This window comes from Papilio machaon, chromosome 8, assembly GCF_912999745.1.
Source record: "Papilio machaon chromosome 8, ilPapMach1.1, whole genome shotgun sequence".
NCBI lineage: Eukaryota > Metazoa > Arthropoda > Insecta > Lepidoptera > Papilionidae > Papilio > Papilio machaon.
The window spans coordinates 8,978,842-9,003,770 of record NC_059993.1 but is presented as its reverse complement, the minus strand read 5'-3'; the positions used below and the strand labels follow the sequence as shown (position 1 = coordinate 9,003,770).

The 24,929-nt window shown below is 38.8% G+C and overlaps 1 protein-coding gene across 1 annotated transcript; it reads left to right on the top strand.

The window, feature by feature from the left end:
• The first annotated feature begins 15,703 nt into the window (after positions 1-15,703).
• On the top strand, positions 15,704-16,258 carry LOC106720079 (src-like-adapter 2). Its single transcript, XM_045679100.1, has 2 exons — positions 15,704-15,901; positions 16,034-16,258. The coding sequence occupies exons 1-2, from the start codon at positions 15,704-15,706 to the stop codon at positions 16,256-16,258; spliced, it is 423 nt and encodes a 140-aa protein (XP_045535056.1).
• Positions 16,259-24,929: the final 8,671 nt, after the last annotated feature.

The following is a 24,929-nucleotide window of genomic DNA, read 5'->3' as shown; positions in this document are numbered from 1 at the left end:
TTAAAAGATAACATTTCTGTTGAAGGTATAAAAAGTACATCAAAAAAAGTCAAGCAAGGTACATGTCACAGTATAGTATGGTGGTTCAGATTGTGACTGGTATCTGTGACAGAGAAAATATGAACGACACTATCTGCGAGTCTTTTCATAGTCTTTGTTAAGATATAACTTTCGTGTACCGATAATGATGATAACATTTAGTATTTATTTTTATTATTATATTGAGAAAACAAAAAATTAAAGACAATTGTATAAAAAAGTGATGACGTACAATCTTAACATTGCATTATATACATTTTTGGTCGTTGAGCGCAAAGAGTAGTTGTGGTGTTGTCGTAAACATACGTGTCAGTTGGCAGGATAAGATCTCGTTCGACAACACTAAAAAGAAACGCGTGACGGCCACAATTATCAATACGGGAAAGGTATAACTCTGCGTGACGTCACAGCATTCTGCAAGTCGTATGCATGCATACATAATAGCCATGACAGTAGCATGCACAGCATCCAAAACTCCGGTCTCATCAGAAACGAGCACACGCGGCACTTCAAAGTGATTAGTTTTCGCGCAGTCGTCGGTCGACAGCCGAGAGTTCGGAGGCCTCTGTACATGTACGCTTGGTTTATTGTCTGTCATTGCAAGTGCTGGGCTTGTGCTTGTTCTATGAACGCTTTATTGTACTTTTATTTTATTTCGGTATGAAATTAGTTTTCACTAATATTTCTAAAGACGTTTCATTGTTTTTAAATACATAATAACTTTCCACGTTTAATTCCTGATTTTGTTCATATTGTGATGCTTGGTTTTGTTACATGAGAAAGTAACTACTATCACTAGTTGGAAGTTCATATATTATGACGTAGTCCAGAGGTGTTGCGAGGGGCGGGGTGAGGGCGGGGGAGGCACATAACGTATTCCTCTTGCCGACAGCCGACAGCCGACAGCGGCAGCGGCAGCCGGCGCACACGTGATCTACGGCTCCAATTAATTAAGAATATTAATTTTCATCATTTCGCAATTAAGGCAGATTCCACGCATTATTTCTAGTTTTCATTACTGATCGGTTCATAGTGTGGAAGATGGCAAATGACTTCTTGCCAAAGCAAAGGGCAAAAAATCTACTACAATACAATTAAATAGCTGTAAAAACGAGTTGTCGTTTTTTCATCACATTATCGCTAGATTTATTGTTTAATTAAGCATGTAAGGCGCGTTCGCACTTCGTGGAAACGGTTCAGTTGAGAAGTAGCGCGCGAGGGAAGCAGTACATCAGGGATCAGATTGCGCTGACCTCAGCTTAGAATAATTTTATTGCCAATCAAGCACAGTACTATAATACAGGCTTGAATTTATTAGAAACTTAGTCCCGCAGCCAAGTGTAACCGCTACGGCCACTTAACAAAGTACGATTAGGTAATGAGTCAGAGCCAGAAATAACTGAATTAGTTACTGACGAGCGTTATAAAAAACGAGTCGTTATTGGTGCGGGGAGGTGGGAGGGGGGCGAGGTGCGTGTCGCAGGAGGAGGGTACTAATGGATTTAATAACTCAATCAGCATACCACATGGATACTATCCCTAATGTTCTCTCATAACTGACATTACAAATGTTGGATTGATTAAGGAACATCTAAAAAGATTTTATAAAACTTTGTACTCTTCATACAGTCTTATATGTCTTAAATATCATAGTTACATTGGAGTTAATAAATAAAGTCATAAATCAAGTTATGAATGGCGCTGTTGCCAGCTGCTTAAACTTGGTGAAGGAATCAGCGGCTAACATCAGTGTTGTTGTTTTTATTACAATTATTTAATTATGTACATAAATACTTATACTGTGATTACGTTAGTACGTGGTATTTTCGACCCCGTGTTATTGCTTGGTAGATAGCGGTACGGGGGAGTGGGGCGAAGGGGGGAGGAGAGCGGCAGTCCCCCGCCGCCCCTGCGTGCCCCTCAGTCTTTGCACATTACCAACAATCACCTGTAATTACGCTATCAGCTGGTCTTCTCCCGACTTTACATTACCCGCACGCATTCGCTCAATGGATGAATAACACCCCGTCTAGTTAATCTTCGTCAACGTGAATACTAATTAAAATATTATTGTTATAGTGTTAGAAATTATTGTCGCGGCGCATTGTTTAAGCTCTTCTCCTCAACTTTACTTTTGTGACTTTTTATTTATTATGGAATTTTCATAAATAAACTTACTATGAATTCGACCATAGATTAAAATTTAAATATTGTTATTACGTAGTAAAAATTGATTATCCAGTCTAGTCCAGTAGATAATGCGATTTTAAAACGGTACTATTTTGTTATGATGAAAAGTTTATTTAATACAGCTGGGACTAGCACATATATTTATGACAATCGCAATCGTATCGTCATGTATAAAATCTGTATAAAAATTTGCACAACCTCTGGAGTAAAATCTCATACTACTTTTGAAATAATTGACGATGACTTGACGTTACAAATATTCGTGCTAGGCCCACTGGTGGACAGGAGACAAATTATGATAGTTCCTCTTCAATTTCAAAAAGTTGTTACAAGATCCCTTTTATTATATACATGTCATGTTTTTTATACTTTATGCCAATTTCTATGCCTATGTAGGTTTAGAAAGCTTAAATATTTCTGTCAGAACTAACTGCGATAACGTTTCTCATTGGGCAAAATATCCTTATTTGACTTAAGACTTTAAAGGAATCTGGCAAAGAGCATCAAAGTGTAGTTGTCAGTCGGAGGAAGACATCAGTAAAGAGCCAGTCCGAGTCCGCGATCAAAGCGTCACAAACTCGAAATAGTTTTTATTGCCTTGTAAGTCGTTCTGGGTGGACCGATACAAGACTTATTACATCCGAGCTTTGGTGAGTTGAAGCTTAATGGAACCATTCATTATTTTTTTACGCTTCGTATTTATAATGTATTTTGAAATAGACATATTTATAGCATTTACATATGACGTCGTACTAATATGTTTGTCCAAATAACACTGTTTGTTTCCGTCTGTCTGTCCATGTCTGTCTGTTTCGGAAATAATACAATGTTGCATTATAATTTGTCGCAATAAAATCACTTAAAGAGCTATCAAATACCGACTATGTAAGCGATTGTGTCGTCCTTCCAAATAATTTATGTAATGATACCTTTGTGTGTCCTCGGGCCGAGCGAAACCTCGTACTGTATTGAGTACCTTTATTTATCTTTTTCGTTTATTTATTTAGCTTTGTATAGAAGCGGTCAGCGCGAGGTCCGGCCCTGCCTCTCTGTATATTTTATTACGATCAGTTCCGTTCACAGAATTCACAATTTGCCGCGCGGTTTTAAATTTCTGATCGCGTCACATAACTTTGCACATATATGGTAAAGTCTGCCTTTTAAATGTATTGCCCACGTAATGGTTTTTAATTTGGAAATGAAAAAAATATGCGTTGTTTAAAAACATGTTTCTTGATCGTACCCATTTCAGCAGTAAAGTAAAAATCGTTTGTAGTTAGAACTGCCTTGTAACTAGATATACAGTCATTAATTTGCAAAAGATTAAATCAATCTTTATTGCGAAGGTACGTAAAAATGCTTTGGTGTGTGTGTGTGTGTGTGTGTGTGTATGTGCATATATGAGTGTGTGAGTGGTTGCGCTCAACAAAAACCTGTTTGTTGTGCAGTTGTGGTCAGTTAATACTCGAACTGAAGAACTTTATTCAATTAACATTGGTATGTTATTATAAAACACATCGCTTACTTTCCTTTATAGTAATTATACTATCTGTCACCCGCAACTCTGTCCGCGCGGAATTAAAAAAACGTAATAAGTAGCATATGTATTCTTCCAGACTCTGAGTCCACATCTATACCAAATATCATTAAGATCCATTGAGTCCTTTCGGAGATACCTTTAAACAAACATCCATCCATCCATCCATCTAAATATTCGCATTTATAATATTAGCAAGACAAACATTGCTTGTACACTTGGTGTTATTTGTTGCCTCTTAACAACTGCAATGCTGGAATTTAATAATTGAATCGTCAAATACTTTAATAACCGAAATACTAATGGAATGAAAAATATGCGAATCTGTGGTAATGGCTGACGCGACGCGGACGCGCCTCCAATAAATATTAGAATAGTATAGGAATACTAACTACACTACTATATTAGAATAAAAATCGTAACTCGTTAAAGAATTATGGAAAATAACTCCACGATACCGATTGGTATCAATTTAATCCGAATTGGGCAAGTTTATTTTGTAACGCCCTTAGTCCCCCCTCGTTGTGTTTACTAAATGTGTTTGTGTATGTTGTACGCTGGACGGCAGAGCGCCGGACGCGGGCACGGAGCACATGGCCGGCAGTGCAGAGTTTACGACGCGGCGGACCACCGGCGACGACCGTGCCCTGCCTTCGCTGCCCCTACTGATGTGATGTAGTGATTACATATTGCTGAATTATTCCTTTATCAGCTCACAAATCTATACCAATATTATACAGAGGAGAGATAAGAGCGATATTTTTGTATGTAACAAAATAACTGGACCTTTTTCGAAAAGTCTTTTATCATTAGAAAGCTACAGTATCATTGAGTAACGTAAGCTATATTTATTATTATTTTTTTTTCTTTCCGCGCGGTCAAAGTTTGGGACAAAGCTTGTCCTATATCAAATATGTAAAATATGTGGTCAAGTACTAGTTTATTGGTTATGTAAAATGTTGAGGTAATTAAACAATGAAGCATATTACATAAAATAGATCCAAACTACATACATACATATAAGCTCCCACGAACTAAAGAATAAACAAAAACAAATGTACAAAGTGTATATTTTCGAATTTCATGTAATAACTTGCGACCGGTTTTGACAGTTTAGAACAATGTCATAAATCAGGAATGAAGAATGTCCCGCGGCCGCGGCAGGAACTCGGTAGCAATATCCTACCTACCTATCTGCTGCCTCAGCAGGAAACACGTTATTTAATTGAATTAAATTTCTCCAATTACAGTAATACTATGTCCGTTAGATATCGATTGTGCCGTGTGCATTGTGCGGTGACAATGCTGCTCACTAAATGAAGAAGTATAACACATAGGTACACATTACAAACAGACAAAAGGAGAAGATAGCAGTGAGATAGCTTTGCATTACAAATAAAATGCTTCTCCTAATTAAACTTACTCTATTTGTTCGATATTGTATCATTGTGTAGGTGTAGGTTATCCGCCATAGTTATCCGAGAGCCTATTTCAGTTGTTGCTCAGACCTTGTTCATTCGCTTGGCGCGCGATTGAATTACGTCGAGTTTGTGGCCTGAGGGCGCGGGGTTCGGGGTCCGGGGTGCGGGGCGCGGTGTACGGGACGCAGGGTGAGGGGTAGAGGGGCGCGGGGTACGAATAAAATGTAAATGAAACGATCGCAATTCGCAATCCTGTTAGGGTGCGGACACATTGCGGGCGTGCGGTCTGTTCCCAGTGTTATAGTTATTTCTTATTGAATAGTCGTCATTGAGATCGAAAATAGAGGACAAAACGCAACCGACACATGAGGACGGACAACATCTATCTTACAGCGCAAACAGAAAATTGTTTACTATCTATACAATTAGGAAACTATGCTTGCAGCTCGTTGCAAGGCAACCTTCGCGAGCGGTATCGAGAACCGGTTACATCCGCAATCCGCAGCCTTTGCGACACCTCGCTGCCATTGTAGTCCACTGAACGCTGTATGTTGCTAACTTAATTTTCAGAGTCGGATGGAAATGCATAACGTACTGACATTGTTACCTGTTACGTCTGCATCAGCGTACATAACAAACTATTGTCTCTGTATCGTAAATATTTCACAACTTCCTTAAAAGCTCACAATGAAGATGCTTAATACAACTAATGCTTACAAATGATTCTTCTTTAGACTAAGTTGCTTGGCAATAGGAAATTAAGTACCATATTACAGCTTAATTATTGTGTTTCATGTTCTCGCTTGGTATGCTCACTTGGTATTATATTATTATATTCCCAATCGCGGCTGGCGGCCGGCGACCGGCTACTGATTGACCGCGCACCATCTGATCCAGTCGAGTGGACAGGGTTGCCGATGAACAATAAGTATACAAGCTCAATGGTGATTCGCATTTACCTAATTCAATCACAAAGAAAAATTCAAATAAAAAGAATTCCAAAGATAAAAACTCCTTACAAAGGTCAACGCAGCAAAAGTTGGGATCGCTATTAATTAAATTAAGGTACAACAAAATCGAGCGGACAGAGGTTCAACATTCATTTTTTTATTCAACTCTTGCTTAAAAAGGCGCCAATAGGTATGTTTCATTTTAGATCACTTGCACACCATTAGATAATTTCGGGTGAGATAACGTCCTACGCACGGTGTACACCTACGTCCTACGTAGTGTCGCCTCAATGATGTTCGCGTGTCGTGTATACTGCCTCAGAAAGCACAGTTCTCAGCCTCTCACACCATTTATTACTGTCAACGATTCCATTTTGGAGGCACACTTTCTTTCCAAATTATTTTTCTTCTGATTATAAATGTTTGTATTTACTTAGTTTAATTTGCAGTTCATAATAGTTATTTTTTTTTGAATACATTAAAATATTTCAATACGTATTAGTGGTCCGCCGCCGCTGCCGCCGCCGCCGCCGCCGCCGTCGCCGCCGGTAGCGAACAAACACCTTTTCAATGGATGTAACCGGATCCATAAAATAAAATCGCTAAGCAACAACATCTCCTAACACAATGGTTTAGAGCTCATTATACTTTAAACATAAGAAAAGTTCGAAGCGTGGAGTTATTGGTTACCTTAGCCTTAAAGCATGTTATTATGTAAGTAACAGGATTTGAATTATTGCCCGCGGCCCGAGGACGGGGCCCGAGGCTGAGACTGCTCACTACTGAGTATTTGCTCACGAGTTCATCGAACTCACATGTGACTTTACAAAAATGACAAAAACCACAGTATTTGACATTTTTAACGACAATTTTGTAATGAAATAGAAAATTTTGCAGACGGCCAATATAATTTTTTTCTTTGAATATTGTCTTGTCGGTATCTTCATTTACATAACGAAGAGTTTAGTTTTCAAGATCCAGTGGAATCCAACATTTTACAGGCGGCCATAAAAACGGGAGCGCCTTAATTAATCCTAATGTAGAGCAGAGGCCGGCGGCGGAGCATTCGCAGCCCGATTGGGGCAGTCGAGCGACGACGTAACGGCGACGTAATGGCAACGTCACGTGCCGGCTTAACGTCTGCCGGAGGTATTAGCCCCGTCACCGCGCACGCCGCTGTTCACGTCCAAAGACAATCCTCTGGTTGCGACGCTTCGCCGACTTCTTGCCTAATTAACGTTAGTCTCTGACAAGTTCGTTGAATGTTGGCAAGAGTTTGTCACTATTGTGTTCTTTACTTTAAAAAAAACGACCAAGATCCTGTTATAGTAAATTAGTACTTCTACCGTTGGCTTCTGCGACCAAAATGTGTATAAAACATATCGTCATCCCTGTCATCTTTGACAAAATAGACAACAGTATGTTTTAAACGGAGATTTTGGTCTTAGAAATCCATGATTAATGGCTCGAATGAAGCAATGAGACGATAATTTTCAAAATAAAAGGTAATTTATCTGAGTTGTAACAAAATGTTTTATGCGTGTTGCAGGCGGAGGAGCTGAACGCGCTGGTAGGAGATGCGTTCCGAATGGCGTTCGCGTCGCAGTTGCAGCCCTCTGCGCCGCTCTGGGTGAGTGCTACTGCCCTGTACCCGCCACACTCGCTAGTTGTGTCCGCAGTGAACAGCTGGGGAGTCACTGATAACGCTGAAAGCGCTTACGTAATCAAGGACAACTAAGAGAACTTTGCTCCGTAAGAATTCTGCTGATTTTACTTAACGTTACGCCTTATCCTTCTTGCGTGAACAGGTGGAGAGAGAACTGCACGTCTCCTCACCCGACTAATAAACATAATAAACTGCGCAAAGTATTGTTTTACTTCCAACGCTTTATTTTATAATGAAATTACTCTAAATAACTTATGATTTATGTGATATAATTGAGGTGGTAGATCATAAATAAGGGGCACTCGGTGGCTGTCGCAAACAGGCTGCGAGCCGTTACTTACAGTGTCTGCTCGGTTCGCGCTCTCCTTGCCAACTTCTCACTAAGCCACTAACCTATGACTTGTCCCGTTCACTACTAAATTGTATGTTACATATGTTTCTTATATTTTTTTAATTTCATCTATTAATGGTCAAGTGTTTTCATAACTGTCCAGTCAGTTCCTTATTAAAACAAAGTGTTGGTGGCGCCGCGGCGCGGGCGCGGCCACGGCGGGAAACTTTATTAACAATCAAAGTTTTTCGAGAGAGTGCGAAAGTTGCACAGCCAACTGGCGGTGGCGGTGGCAGCGCTCGTGGCAGCACGTGGCTTACAAAATTCAGTTTTATAAATTACGCAATAAAGTGTATTATTCAGTGCACTAAGTTCAACTACATAAAAGTACAATACAAAATTTCACGTTATGAGCAGTTAAGTTTAGTTTTGTAGAAAATACAAATTTATTTAAATTTTCTTTTAATAATCATTTCGTGCATGTTCAAATACTGTTAAAGCTGTTTTATGAATTCTTCGAAGAATAAATTGGCCCTTGAATACATTCGGCATTCAGTAATTAACAAACGTTATCTTGTTTTGACGTGAAAACTGACAACAAAATTTTGCAAAAAGCAAGTTCGTACCGCGTTCCCGTTAACTCCAAGTACAATAGTAGTCGTTTGCGGTGATCTGGGTCAATAAAATATGGCTACACACAGACTGAAAATAATTTAATGGGAATCTAATGAGAAGAGCGTACTCCGGACTTTATTTCCATATAAGTGTTACGTGGAAATAGAATAAAGTACGTTTTCTTCTTCGATCGCGTATAAAATGTAGAGTATAAATTGTACAATCTGTACAATGTACATGCTGTACAGTCTACAGGTTTATGGTCGCTCCGCGACGATGACAAGTTTTACGAGAGCGGCGCATCACAGATTGTGACAGCACTTCCGCTGTTTTACGTCGGGTTTGATGTCTGAAAGGACCTCTGGAACATTTCGTGTCAATCTTTGTGGTGAAGTGATTTTTTTTATCTGTCGGTTGGAATTTGATTCGTTTTTTTTTTAGATAAAACTACTACGAGTTTTACGTCAGTAAAGATACATTTGGAAACGTGACGGAACTTAAGTTACACTTCTATGTTAGTTATCTTCTGATGTGCTCTGTCAAGTGGATTACAAATATCTACGTGAATCTATGTTTTTTAACTTATTTCTATACGAGTAGTTAACATGATCAGTAATCAGTTAGGTAATTAAATCAGACGCCTAAATACTTAACTCATTATTTTAATAATAAGATTAAATTTCATCTGAGTGTTATCGACAGGTGAAGTCAATGTACCTACGTGTAACTATTATAACTTATAATATGAACATTTCACGCTGGTTGAGAAAACAAGGTTATAGGATCGGACAATGCGACGCAACACGCCGACTCGACGAGGCTAAGACGCGGACAAACCATGGCGGCGCACACACTACTTGACATATTATTTGCATTTGTGGTACAAGTCCTTAAAAGTTAACCTAATAAAGTTGTTGCTCGAGTGCATTTCATAACTATATATTGCGTTAGTAATTCGATTCGAATGATCGAAATCGGTAATGTTTCAGCAAACTTGAAACGACTTAATTGATTCTTAGTTGTAAGTCGAACATTTTTTATTACACTACAATAATCACAACAGTTTACGTTGCTTTGATGGTGACGTAGACGAAAAGAATCCACACAAATATGTCTGTGACAATTGTATCCGCACGCCTGCGAATTAATCGAGCTATTGTAATTCACGAAGGGGCCGAAAATTATCGTCATCGGAAGAAGGTCAGGCGCGGCATTAGGTCGCGTCGTCTGCGCGCGTGTCCCCGGGCTGTTAGGCGGCTGGGCTGTGGCGTGATTGAACGCAGTGAGCAATACCGATGCCGAATCAAATCAACCATCCGGCACGGTACGACACGCGAGCTTTAGGGGGCAGGGGGAGGACGCCACGGACAGAGGACGATACCAACAGTTAATTTATTGTTTTTGTCTGTTTCGGTTTAAGTTAAAAATTAAGTTAAATACTCGATGGAGAGAACAAAACTTTATTACATAAAATTAAGAAAATACTATAAATCCTTTCGATACCTTTTTGAAAAATATTCTTTATTAAATATATATTTATTTCTCTTGAAGACTCTAACAAAAATATCTAAAAGAAACCGAAGACATTTTCTACCAATATGTTCCAAATTAAACGGAGTGCATCCAGTTATTTACGTTGTATTTGCAATAACAATCATAAAACCCTATCCGCTATCCGCTATCGGTCTCGGCCGCGCCTCCAACGTAATCGAGTTATTCAAATGGCTATTCGATGGCCAGTAAGCCAACTGAGAACCGCATTCTAACTTACTTTCACGTTTCCAGTGCATATATTTGACTACGCTTTTCATAAGTACGTTTTTTTTTTATTTATTTGCTGGCTTACAAAAACACTTCTATATAGAGGTAAGTCGTTTATTAACATTTTCAATAAATTTATATCTCTTGTGAATGCGACACGAACTCAATATTTACTAAAATAGTCAGTGGGATCAGTTTTGTTCATTAAGAAAATTAGGTTACGTACCCGATTTTTTTTTCGCTTTCGACCCTCTTGAGAGCTGACCTCGTGGGAGAGTGCTAACCGTTACCAAGCGGAATGAAATCCAGCAGCTTATCCGCTGATAGGAAACGTGCCGCTAGCTCTCCCCACCCTACTCTCGCCCTACCGGGGGTAGGGTTACCCTACCGCCATCTACCACCCGACTCTATAAAAACTGACAATAAAATTCAGACAATTTTTTTCTTCGATAAATTCAATCGTACTTTCTTATTCCATATATTTTTTGTATCGTATTTCATAATATTTGTGACAATTGCCATCGTATCTTCATAGACAAAATTTGTATAAAAATTTGTGTAGCGCGCCCTATCGGGCGTATAGTACACCAAAAATCTCATACTAATTTTGACATAATTGACGATGTTGATACAAAGGCGGCTTTCATTAATATTCGTGCTAGGCTTCTAGAGTTCGGAAAAATGATGTAAGGAATAGACAATTGCGATAAATCAATAAATAAATTCACGAGGTAACTTAGAGATTATGTTTTCCTAATGGACACGCTTTTAGCCCACATCGTTGAGCAAATGTTCATCGAGACAGGATCGCAAGAACAATGATGAAATTTTCACTATAGAGTATGTAACAGAACTGTAGTACTGCGCCAGGCGGCGATGCGTCACATTTTATGCTCATATTTAATTAAACTTTCAAAACGACTCTCTTGTGTCTTACGCCAGTATCTCTGACAATACAAACAGACTGGTGAGATGTTTGCATTACGTTATTGGCTAGCTTTATAACTGGCGTAACATCCTTGAGGATTTGTTTGAATGGATTTACGCGGGGGCGCAGTACTGCGATATTGTGACTGGCAAAGATGGTCGATGCCGGCACGCGAGCCTCGGCAGAGACCCATGTCGACGTTAATAATAGCTCCCAGCGATCGTCTGTCGCATAAATAAACATAAAGACCTTGTATTTACATTAGGGGCTTTCCTTGGAAAGGGAAATTGCGGTTACTTTGCAGTGATCGTTATTCTATGTAACTTGAAGATGTAACTTATTACAACAATGGTAGACGCGCCATCAGCGTTTGTTGCCTGCAGGCCTTCTCCACTTCTCTGAAGGCATGCGTCAAGTAGAGCATTCTGGTACCTACTTTGATGATATAGTAACTGTCCGATGTATTTTGCACGGGAGTTTAATAAAAACCTTTCACTTTTTTAATTAATGGCCACAGCGTGATCAAAGCTTTTTATATTATAGTAACTGTCGGTTGCCCGCGTCTTCCTCAAAAGAAAGCCTAAGTTACTCCTGCAGACATTAGCTTATTAGCTACCTTTATGTTCAAGTCCCATCAAAATTTGTCCAGCCTTTTCGGAAATTACCCGGAACAAATTTACTTTTGCAGACAGACAAAGATTTTAATAACTGGTATTTCGTTATAAGCGTCGCAAAAAATTCGCGAAATACGATTTTTTTCTATATTATATACGGACACTTCATTTATATCAATTGTATAGATATATACAAAGAGACTTATGTCGCTGCGCCTTCTTATTTAGCTTCTAGACGTATGCACATGCATTAAGGTCAGTTTAACAAAGGTTTATGTGGGACATTCCCTAAACGGGCTCCTCGTAGACAGTGTAGGGGCGCGGGGCTAAGGGCGGCGGCCTACTTGCTTTGTGCCTGCGAGGTACTCCGGTAGCGCCTCCACTACTTCCGGTCTCGGTTGTACGTGAGATGGTGCAGAAGTATTGCACATTACTATAGGTACAGTCATGACTTATGTATGTGAGCCTAGACACCGCGTGTGAATATCATTTTTATAGTAAATAGATACAGTTTTGTTTTTTAATAAATAATAATCTGTATTTGTCACCAATGAATTATCTGGCGCACTGAATCCTACTTAGAAAAACGTAGTTGTACACACAACAACACAAATAAAATAAGATATTAATAGTTAAAAATGTTAATTACACAGTTGTAAGACATAGCTTGTTGGAGATGCAATGTCTAATAACCTCCTTCTTTTTGAAGTCGGCTAAAAATAAGAAAGTCTAAAAATAAGTGTATATTGTATTGTGCGACTTTTCAAAACTTCCAGATGTCGACAAAGCTTTAAAAATAAGTCGTTAACTTTATTGAGAAACAATTAAAAAGTCAACTATATCAAGTGTTTCCCTCCTTACTTCCCAAACAGCAAGCGGGTGTCGTCTCCCGGCCGGCCGGCGCTAAACAACTATATAAATCAGTCGCCGACACATTCCGTTACGAATTGTCCCGGTCTCTGCTCGGCCTCCCGCTCGCCCCCCGCTCGGCCCCGCGCAGACCTGGTCCGGGGAAATCGACGATAACGACATTAAAATAATGTATAAAATATCAAAACGTTATTGTTTATGTCTAAACTTACTATATTGCATTAATTTCAACCTTAATCCGGTGCAGGAGAGATTAACATAAGAGAACGTTAATTTTGTAAATCGAGCGCATACCGTGACCCGCGGAGCGCGGAGACGTAACACTTAAATTAATCAGAAAACATTTGTGTGACGACAGGCACCCAGATAACTGTACTGTTTAACTTCTGTTAGTGTTTAAAATGACTTCGAGTCATTTAAATAAGTATTAAAGTACAAGGAGATAGAAGGAAGTTTAAACGACGACGCTACCACGCAGATATGATGTAGATTATAAAATACATAAACATGTACAATCTCTCCAACCTTTTTTACTTTTTAAATACTCATTTCATGTAAATACATTTTTTAATGTCTAAATATATTCGCCGTTCATACATAATATAAGGAGAGAATATAGCCCAAGGGACAACAAATGGTCGAGAATGGCGCGTGCGGGCAGAGCTTTCGTTAAAAACACTTTTAGAACTCTAAGTAACTTCACTACATAGTATGATTATCTTTAACTATGTATTAAAAAAAAAAAACGGTATCTTTTAAGGTGCAGGAGACAGCAGTGAGAGGAGGAGCTCAATCGCTTGTCGCATTAATCGTGTTGCATACTAACTTGCTATTCCTACAACGTTTTGACTGTGGCTGACCTTTAGTGATGTTCCTTATTGCGTATAGTTTTGAGAATATACGTGGACTCTAATTTTAATTCGAGCTGAACGCTTATAAAGTGAAAACATTAATAATACCTTAAAATTTATATTTAAAGTATAAGAAGTAATTGCATTCCTACGTTGCCAATATTGGCGAAAGTAAAAAAAAGTAGTGGTCTCTCAACGCGACACACTTTCCCAGCGCCGCCACCGCCCCGCACTCGCCAACGCTCGCGATCACAACTTCAACGTTGCATTTCTCGCGTAAAAATTTTCAGTAGTATAGTTCTCAAAGCGGCCGAGCTTTTCCTAACAAAGAAAATTCTGTAACAAAACGTTTTCCATTTTGGTTTTACAATACTTCTATTGTTTTTGATATTTCTTTTTCTCTTCTACTTTTCAATGAATTTAATTCAAATTTTTTTATATTATTAAATAAGCGTTAAACAAATTGTTGGCTAAAATTAGAAATAAAAAAGATTACGATTATTGAATATCAGACAAAAAACGAAAATAGTAAGTTTGTCGCTAGAGAGGTGATGAGGACCTTTTCACCGGAGTAACAGCAAGCTTGTCACAGCTTGCTGTTACTCCGGTGAAATGGTGACAAGGGGACATGCGTGGACTTGTGGAGGGACGAATGGTTCCAAAAACACTTTCATTTACTGTGACTATTCCGTTATTTCACAGTTCATAATATGTATGTGATTGCGGTTGCAGAGTAAGGAGCTAAGCGGCGGCGGTGGGGCGTGTGCGCGCGCGCCCGACACGTTGCCCGGCCTCGCGCGCCTCTGCCCCGGCCCCGGCCCCGGCCAGCACTGCCTCGACAGGTGACACGACAATTGAGTACTGTGTTACTAGACATTCTGTTTTGTCTTTGTCCACTCTCTTTATTTAAAAAACTCAGCACCACTAAAATCGCAACCATAACTTATGATGGTGCCAATTTCATAAATATCGCTAACAATAGCCGGAAACTCGCTTGTAAGAAACGAAATAATCATTATCTATCAACCAAAAATTTCAATAAATTCGCAGGACGTCGGCGCAATGCTCGGCGATGGGCGGAGCGAGCGAGCCACCGGAGGCGAGCCCGAGCAGCTCGGAGGAGTCCTCGCCCACGGAGCTCAGCTGCTACCGGCGGCTCGGCGAGCGGCTCGGCGAACGGCTCGGCGAGCGGCCGCCGCTGATGCGCCGGCTGGCGCGCGGCCTCACGCTGCTGCAACCCTCCGACGACGACTCCACGCCGCTGGTCGCCGACACGCCCACAACGTGAGTGACTCACCGCCCCATACATCTGCACAGACATCGCTATCCCTTTCTTGTTAGCTTATCTCCAAAAAAAAAATATAAATGGGAAAAACTAAACTTTGTTTCCATCTCTTTTACTGTATTCGTTGTACACATACCTCGACATTAAATGTGATGCGAATGTCGCAGGCCCACCAACGTGCCGCTGTGTCTGAGCGGCGGCGGGTACATCAACGAGGCGTCGGAGGCGGAGGCGCGCGCGCGCGGCGCCTGCCCCGCCCCGCCCCCGCCCCCGCGCTCGCCCCCGCGTTCGCCCGCGCACAGACACGCCGACTTCGACTTTAACAAGTCTAACATGATTAACAGGTAATTGTGGAACTAATGTAGATGAGCAACCAGTCTTGGCTGTCGGCTCGAGTCTCTACTTACAGTGTTGTATGTGATGTGTGTGTGTGTGTTGCAGCCCGGCGACGTGCAGCGGCGGCGCGTCGTCGTCATCGGGCGCGTCCTCGTGCGGCGCCTCACCCGCGGAGGCGGCGCCCGGCCCGCCGCGCCCCGAGCCCGAGCTGCGCCACGCGCCCTGGTTCCAACAGGGCATCCCCCGAGAGGTTCCCGCCGCTCACGATTAACGTATGATACCTTTGTTTCGTCTCGACTTAAACCGGTCATGACGTGCGATGCGTGCGTGCGCGTGCAGATCGCGCTGGAGGTGCTGGGCGCGCAGGGCGTGGGCGCGTTCCTGGTGCGCGCGTCCACGACGCAGCGCGGCTGCCTGGCGCTGTCGCTGCGCGTGCCGCGGGACTTCGCGCACCACGGCATCGCGCACTACCTCATCCTGCGCACGCCCAAGGGCTACAAGATAAAGGTGCGTTCGATACTGTTTCTACTCACCCTAGTGAGATCGATCTTTTGGGTTGTTATTATTTGCGTCCGTTGAACCTCGGAGACGAGCTGCAGTGCGGTGAGGTCGTGGAGTGAGCCCGTGTTCTCTGCGCAGGGCTTCACGAAGGAGTTCGCGTCGCTGTCGGCGCTGGTGACGCACCACAGCGTGATGCCGGAGCTGCTGCCCGTCCCGCTGCGTCTGCCCCGCGCGCCCCGCGCCCCGCGCCCCGACCTCGAGCCCCTCGAGCGCCTGGCGCCCGCACCCCGCGCCGCGCACCCCGCGCACCCCGCGCGCCCCGCACACCCCGCACACCCGCACCGCGCCCCGCTCGACGTGTGAAGTGCAGGGCCCCGCCAATGTGACTGCGACACGACATACATAACTGTTTGCCGCAGCAACGAGTCGCCGGTTGCGGCTCACTTTTAGTCGAAACGCTAGTTATATGATCATCAATATTATAAAAGATATGAAGAAACAATTATCGTGAGAATTGCGCCTCTTTTGTGCCAGTGCAGTATCTGCTATGGCATTATAGTTAGTGCTAGAATTTTTTACGCCTATGCTTTTAGTTTTAAGGTAAGTACGAAACTTTGGTCAGGTATCGCATTCGTGTATCCGGAACGCGATCAGACGTCCTCTGTCCGCGGGCTGCGGGTGACGGCAGCTACTCGTTAAAACTGTATTGTTGACATCACGTATATGATTTGTATATGTTCAGTCTCGCAACGTCGAGTGAGATGCAGGAGGTATGTAAAAAGGTAGAATTGTAACATTGTTTAAAATAATAATTAAGTAAATGGTTATATGAATTTGGCAAAGCCATATTTCTGAGTCTATGAAGTGAAATAATGATTGTTGGTTTCTTGTTATAATAAATTAAAATGGTTCGGCTGTTCTCACCACAAGAAACCATAACTGTAAGAAATGTTGATACCCACATACTAAACTGAGACATTATATTATAATGTATAAATGTCTAAGAAAAAAAAAATTACGTTATGCTTGAAGACATTATAAAAAAAACGTAGTAAATTTTAATAACAGCTAGTAGCTACATTATATCAATAAAAATATTACCTGAGAATAGTTTGTGTAGTCATCATTGTGAAGTCACTAAATTATTGTATGTTATTATTATTCCTGTTTACTGCGGGCTGAGGTCGGCGGATAAATTTCTTTGTTTTTTTCTCTGTCTCTTGCCTCCTGACTCTGCCTTTCTACGCCTGACTCTTCCTTCCTCCGCCTGACTCCTGCATCCTGCCTCCCGCCTGCTGCCGGTATTTTATGAAATATTTAAAGCAAAGAAATTTATCCCGAAGCCGATGTGTACGTAATCAAAATCATGTGATAAATATCCATATAGGATGTGTAACAAATGTGTACAATAAGATAATATGTAAAATATGGATTGTATTGTAACATTAGATGTTTTGTGTCATATTGTATTACGTAGTTTAATGATTTGGGAGATTTGATGTTTTTATTTAGGAGCCGTCACGCAAAATGGTGTCCAGATCTTATCAATGGCACTCCTTTTATACAAAATACAAACAACTAATAGAATTGGTCAGTGCACAATTATGTGGCCTTCCTAAGACCCGCTACGTTTAAATGAAAATGTACGAAATTAGTAAAAAAATTCTGGAACGTAGACTGCACTCGCGTGTGACGGCTAGAATTGTGCTTATTATATCTGGTAATGTAGGTACTCGGTCTAGTCTAAAAGGTTTTGTACAGCAGCTGCTGATTCGTCTCACACTGAACATACTTCGTGGTACAATGCGAGACGCGACGTGCTACAACACAGAGACAGTTTCGTAGCGATGTAGTCTGTAGTAGATTGAATTGCCTTAATCAGTATAAACAGCAGTTCTCTGTTAATACGACGGACTTTCCGCATCAATAATTACATTTGTAATTAACATTTATTATTGAAGTAATTTTGTTCACATTTTGTTCATTAGTGTTTTGTTTTTTTAATGTAATTTTTGTTGCGGAAACATATAAATGTAGAGTTTGCAGTGTGCTCGGTGTGTGAGACGCGTCCGTCTCGGTACGATGCTGTCTGTAGACTAATATAACGTTTATTATAGGTTATTATTATACTTGTAGTTTGTTATTGAGAAGTTATTGGAGTTAGAATCCGTTAACGTTTCGTAACCATTTTACATATTATAACCCCACAAACGCCGCTTGCTGTGGTTTACATATTTTAAATGTTTTCGAAATACATTCATTTTCCTAAAATACAAAATGAACTTGTTTATCAATTAAATAACAATAACTAGAACGTGCAGGTAACTGACAGTAGGTTCTGGTCTCCGATACTAAAATCTCCTCTGCTCTGGGTGCCTCGCCAGCCTCACAAATATCAAGTTCACTTGTAAACATTGTTTTTCTAATAATTTGAAAATGTTTTGAAGTTCCATGTCGTTTATTATTAATATTTAAAATAATAAAACAAATAGCATTAATTTAAGTTATGAACGAGAGATGTAAAACAATATGTATCGTGCTATTAAAGTTATTTAAGTAATAACAAGTACAAGTTTATAAAATGGAAAACCTTTTACTATCAACTTCCCACAATTTTTTTATTGTCTTTGCTATTTAAAAATCACTTTGGCATATTTTTTCATCCTCCGAAAAACTTTGTAAAGCAAAATCAAAGGATGTTTTATGTTCTTTAAACTATTTCCAATATTTGGTCCTTTATGTGTTACGAACAAATGATCATTTTTTATTAGAAATCATCAATTAATTTATTGTCTTACAAATAAACGTGGAAATTATTTCACTTTGTTTCATTACCGGTCCTAAAAACTACAAAAAAATTTGTTCTACATAACAAAAGTAAGTCCTCAATTTTGTGATTTTTACACACGTCACTTCAGTAAATATGTTAAAACAGAATAATTTATTAAATAAAAATTGAATATACTTACAACTTATAAATTTTAACATTTCATTATGACTACTTTATAGAATTATGAAATCAAATCGATAACGAAAATTATAACTGAAAAATATCCAAAGCCTGTAAAAACCTGGCTGTTTTTTAACATTTAAATATACGCCATCTATTGAAATTACATGACTTTTTTAATTTCACTAAATGGCGCAAATCTTAACTTAAATGTTCTAAATTTGAATGAGCTATCCTGACAGAAATTTAAATGTAAGATAATAGATGGCGGTAATATTAAACGATATTGTGCTTGTGAATTTTAATCTATTATATATTCCCATGATTTTCTACTGCTGATAAAAACATGCTTGAAAAGCAATAATATTATTGTTGTTGAGTTTGTAAGATTGATGCTGGATCAAAAATAGTAAACGATCAGCAAAAATTTAACCGTATTCCGTTCAAATATGTTGTATATTTGTAAGCAATAAAAGTATAGCTAAGTAAATATCGTTTGTTCATGTAAAAATAAAATAAAAAATATGTTATATGCTTCGGGAAAACATGACATATGATAATAATAATATGACAGGGAAAATAAAAAACAGGTTTTTCATTATGATTAACGCAAATCATAATGAAAAACCTGTTTTTTATTTTCCCTGTCAGTCCGCAAGTTCCTGCTTATTGCGAGTAATCTCCAAAACGGCTGGACCTATTTTGACGGGACTCTTACTGAATTATAGTTGATGTATGCGGAAGGACATATTCATTTTTTATGCTGACGAATTTACGAACATCGGCTAATAAATTCCTAAAGTTATGTAAAAAGTTAACTAAAGTCTGTAGGTGATAAATAATGGGCCATAAATTCACGACATGTAATTAATTTGACATCATTATTTAACCGATTTCAAAATTTCTTGTGCCATTAGAAAACTTCATTGTCACTAAGTAACATAGGCTATATGTATATTACCTTTTTTAATTCCTCGGTGACAAAGCGGCGAGAAAAAACTAGTAAAATTACAAACCAAACAATATGTCAATTTAAAAAAAAATACATAAATGGTTATATTTCTAGCCATTCAATGTTAAAAGTTGTTAAGAGAAAAGTGGAAACCTGTTCAGAGTTTAAAGTGAAAACTGACTGAAGCTTGTTTTTTGTTGTACTGTATCAATGAAACTGACAGCAATGTCGGACAATGCCTCGGGCAAGAACAATTACGTTCACTATACGTTAGTCTGAACAAAGCATAAAATGCACAGCTTACTAAGATGTATTTAAACTGCATCATTACGATAAAAAACTTTATATATTAGTTCTTAAATATTTACATTATAGATTGGTTATTATCGTCATATACGTGGGGATTTTCTGTATTGTATTGTCAGGACGCAGTGTTGCCAGTTCGCGACGAATGCAAGCTTACAATAAAATATTGTGAACATTTGTGAAAACAAGTCCGAGCCATCAATAAACCACTGAAGAGTATCTCTAAAGGCCTGTGGTAAAGGCAATATAAAAGAAGGATTATTCGGGCGAGGGTCGACAAGGGTTGAGAACTAATTCTCTAAGCCCTCTTTACATATTCTGCTTCGTCTCTTTGTTTCCAGTTCTGTTGTATTATTATTTTGTATTTTTTTTCTTCTTGTTTTGTTAATTAAAATCAACAAGTATTACTTGTCGAGGGATGAAATCTTTGAAAAACATTAATTCCTATATTTTGTACTTACTTTTGTATTATGTATGTACTTTAGTTTTGAGTAATTTTTAATATGGCGTAAGAATTGCTTAAAAATTCTCTTTACAGACGGGCTTTCGAAGTTGCATACATAAATATGTTAAACTTACCTACATTTTAACATATGATAAGTCAACTCGTAGTTTCTTGCGTGTATTGTAAATATGTACTCTAATAACTACTCCGACTTGGACGAAATGAGCCACAACTGTGAATTCATCAAACAGCGTACAGCAGCAGCCGAAGTCATAAATTAGTTGCTGCGCCACCTCTTTGTTGAAGTTTTGTATATAGATACAAGTTTAAAACAAGGCGAGGGTGAAAGCAATCTCGAGGAGCTTTGAAAACATTAAGACAATTTAGATGAATTATTTGAGGAAAGACTGTGCACTATGCCCCCGCCCCCGGCACCTGCTGCCCTGTACCCTCGGCCCGGCCCACCCTTGCTTACATATTTACAAACGTCAATTTGTTTGAGTCGATTTATGTTGTTACATTAGTGATAGCTGTTATGAAACCATGGCTAAGATTATTAGATTTCGGGTATAACTTAGTAATCTTACACTACGCAACTATAGCCTAACTATAGTTTGAGAAGGGTAATAACATACCTACTCTGTCGATGCCGGGACAAGACGAGACCTATGTCAGTATGTCTAGTTAGAATATATGATTACTTTGAAGTTTGTTAACATCAAAAAAATCTTGGTCGTTGTCAAATTTTAAATAGATTTTACCTACACCTACATTCTAAGTCTGAGGAACACTTGGCGGCGCACAATCTGACCTTAATGAAGTGTACATTTGTAATGTACTGTAGTAACAAATCATAGGACAGGCCGTTACACAAGCCGATCATGCGAAACGATTCCGCAATGAATTTTAAACAATCGTTCGTCGCCCGCTTTAACTGATACAGTTCAGATAGGAGAATAAATTCACTTTCGCACTTTTAGTTATTTTGTATATTATATTCTGAAATTTTTATCCAGGATATTTGTCATAAGGAGATCTGTTAACTGTTGCTGCAAATATAAATGTAATATGTGTCAGAAGATCAAGTTGTAATCTAGTTCAATATAATTCAAGTGAGGTCGACGAGAGGCAGCGACTTTTCTATTAATTCTCATTGTGTAAGGATTAATGGTCAGAGAAGAGCTCGCTATTGCCATCACAGCGACGTCGCTTTTACCTCGCGGATTGAGGACACGCAACTCTGCACATAATACTAAAGATTACCTTCCATGATGTAGGTGTGAATAACATACATAGTACGAGGTTTGAAACAATTGCACTATATTGATCAACTATATAAATTGAATAGAACCAGAAAAACATGGCTTCAATCATTCAGTTTCGTTACAAATTTGTAAATGGACGGATAATATGTACATATGTATGTTTGAGGATAGGAAAAACACACACAGACACACATTGATTTCGGTTGAGTTTTTTGCGACGTGGCGAGCCCAACAATGTTTTAAACCATTGCCGCTTCTGATTGGAAATGCTGGAAATAGTTACTTTTGATAAAAAAATGTTTCATTTGCTACCTAATTAATTTATTAAAACCTCATGTTATGTCATTTATTAAGACATTCTATTTGAAAAATTATTAAGCTATTAGCTATATGGAACATTTCATAACAATTTTGTTATGTTGTGATATTCAATAGGTTCTTCTTAAATCAAACTTAAAATGTTTCCGAAACCTTTTTAAACGTAAATATAGTTAGAAACATAAAGTGACAAAATGTTATGTTTTGTATGGGAGTAGTGGGAGGCCTACTTTAAAGGGCTTTTTTAAGATGAAGCTTTGAGTATCGTTGGGAGTGAATCTTTTTGTTGCAATCTCGGGGGAATTTTTTTGCTAACGAGTAGCGGTAACGTTGGTAAATATCACGATGCTTGCGCACGAATGGCTGCTCGACCTCGAAATATCTCAGAATATTGACTTCAAGTTGAATAGATTTTAACACTTTTTCTAAAAAAAAATCGTAAGTTCAGAACATTTCTTTGCATCAACTCTGCTAGTTTATAACTCACTAGGTCTACTTGATAGGCATATAGAACATTAGTGGTTTTTGGCGGGCTTAGTTTAAAATTAAGTAAAAATTTGAAAGTCATTACAGTCTCGAGACCTGAAGTCCGATGTTCGAGGTCCGCGTTATTTCTGGCAACTATCCAAGGTCCTTCGTGAGGAGCTGCGAAGTGATTGATTGTGATTACAAAACTACTTCGTCATTTCTATATTTCACTTTATATCTTCTACTTATTTAAGGAATACTTATATTTAAGAGTTGAGAATTAATATTCACTATATAGTGTCATAGTATAGTTATGTAGTAAATTTATAAAGTTCAATGTTTGTATGTTTCTCCACTTGACAGAGACTATCTACTACTATCTCAAATTCCATATAAATACAAATCTAACCAATTAAATCAGAAATCCGTTCTATTACTAATTGCTATTGCTATTGCTTTGAAAATCGTCGAGGTTTCACGAAAAAAAGCTCGTAATAAAGAAAACGAGCGAAAGTCAATTACGGCAAAATTTCGAGGCTGCTCACTTGAGAAAAACTTTAGGGGCGATATTGAAATTCATTGAGTCGTATTTTCTCTAGAAATGAAATTTTATGTGACTTTGCGCGGTGACTGACGATTTCATAAAATTATGGAAACGTTTATTTTTGTTGGAATTTGTTTGCAAGAAACGCGCTTTTTCGTCCCATAATAAGTCTAAAACATTAGTATTATTATTACAGTAGATATATATCCAATACCTAAAATAATTGACACTACGATTCCATGAACACATATTATCTAGCTGGCTATCTATCGCTGCTACGAAATGGTTATTATCATCGTGCTCAAGGAGTAACATTAAACTCCGCGCTAGCGACCGCAAGGCTCCTCCCTTGGCGCAAGGCCCTGCGACGTTTCGCCAAGGAAAGTGCTGCTTGTTCCCCGAACGCTCCTCATTGCAATATGTAACAAGCACTTTACAATCTATAAATAATAAAATACCTACGCTAATATGTGCATGCTCCCCAAGTAACAATGGTCATACATTGACTTTCCATATTGCTTTAAGAAAATACATATTATCTGTTAATTTCCTTTTTCATATTTCATAAGCAAACAATTTTATACAAAGAGTGTACTTTGCTTAATGTTACTGCGAAGTTAACTAAAGCTTTAGTAAATTAAGGATGTAGTTTGTATAAGATTGACATTGTTGTCACATTACAACTAAACTGAGATGAAGGTTTCTCAGTCGATTCTCATTTACTGTTTAAATTTACAAGCTGTATAAGTTTTCAATTTTTCTTAATATTAGCATAAATGAATATTCTCTTGTCTTTAAAACAATGAACTACAGAACTCTACGAGACAAAAGGAGCAATCGATCGGAGGTGAAAGTTTACTGAATTATTACGAGGGAATTACGTGGAAGTTTTTGTAAGGCCTACTTGTACAGGCTCTCTGTACAAGTGCTTAGATAAATTAAATACCTCGAAGTTTTTGTAAGGCCTACTTGTACAGGCTCTCTGTACAAGTGCTTAGATAAATTAAATACCTCGAAGTTTTTGTAAGGCCTACTTGTACAGGCTCTCTGTACAAGTGCTTAGATAAATTAAATACCTCGAAGTTTTTGTAAGGCCTACTTGTACAGGCTCTCTGTACAAGTGCTTAGATAAATTAAATACCTCGAAGTTTTTGTAAGGCCTACTTGTACAGGCTCTCTGTACAAGTGCTTAGATAAATTAAATACCTCGTAAATATTCGTTTGTTCGTACAAGTATAACAATGCCGCCGCACTAGCAACGGTTTTTAGTGCCTTCCATCTAAACGTGGCTGAGCTACATTAAAAAAATCCTTTATTGAACGGGTGATAGAGCTGTATTAAATTTGTAAAATTACATCACTAATGCTAGGCGTAACCTGTGTTACAGAAGACAGAGCTTTCTCTCATTCGTGACCTTACGTTACAAAATTGTCTCTCTAAGTGCTAATTATATTTTGTTTTAACCCTTATCTTTTTCTGATTGGGTTCATATAAATTAATATAAACAGCGACGTCGCGCTATTAGCAGCGATTTCACACGCGACCGCATCACCAAATAATGAACAGGCTCCGACCGCAAGCGCGGATTCAAATATGCATGTCCCATTTTATATTTGTTTATGTGAACAACTACATTTAGATAATCAACAAATGCCGCACGATGCACTCTCGCCACATTTAAATCACGTTACAAACAATACCACATTAAATTGACAACATATTTTTAGTGAACATATTTAATTATAGAAATAAATTCAATGTTAAAAATTTATTTCTCACCTAAATT

Excerpts from the sequence above, each read along its gene's own strand:
- LOC106720079 (XM_045679100.1), top strand. The coding sequence starts at position 15,704 with ATGACGTGCGATGCGTGCGTGCGCGTGCAGATCGCGCTGGAGGTGCTG. Across the intron at positions 15,902-16,033 it reads CCAAGGGCTACAAGATAAAG|GGCTTCACGAAGGAGTTCGC; the intron begins GTGCGTTCGATA and ends TTCTCTGCGCAG.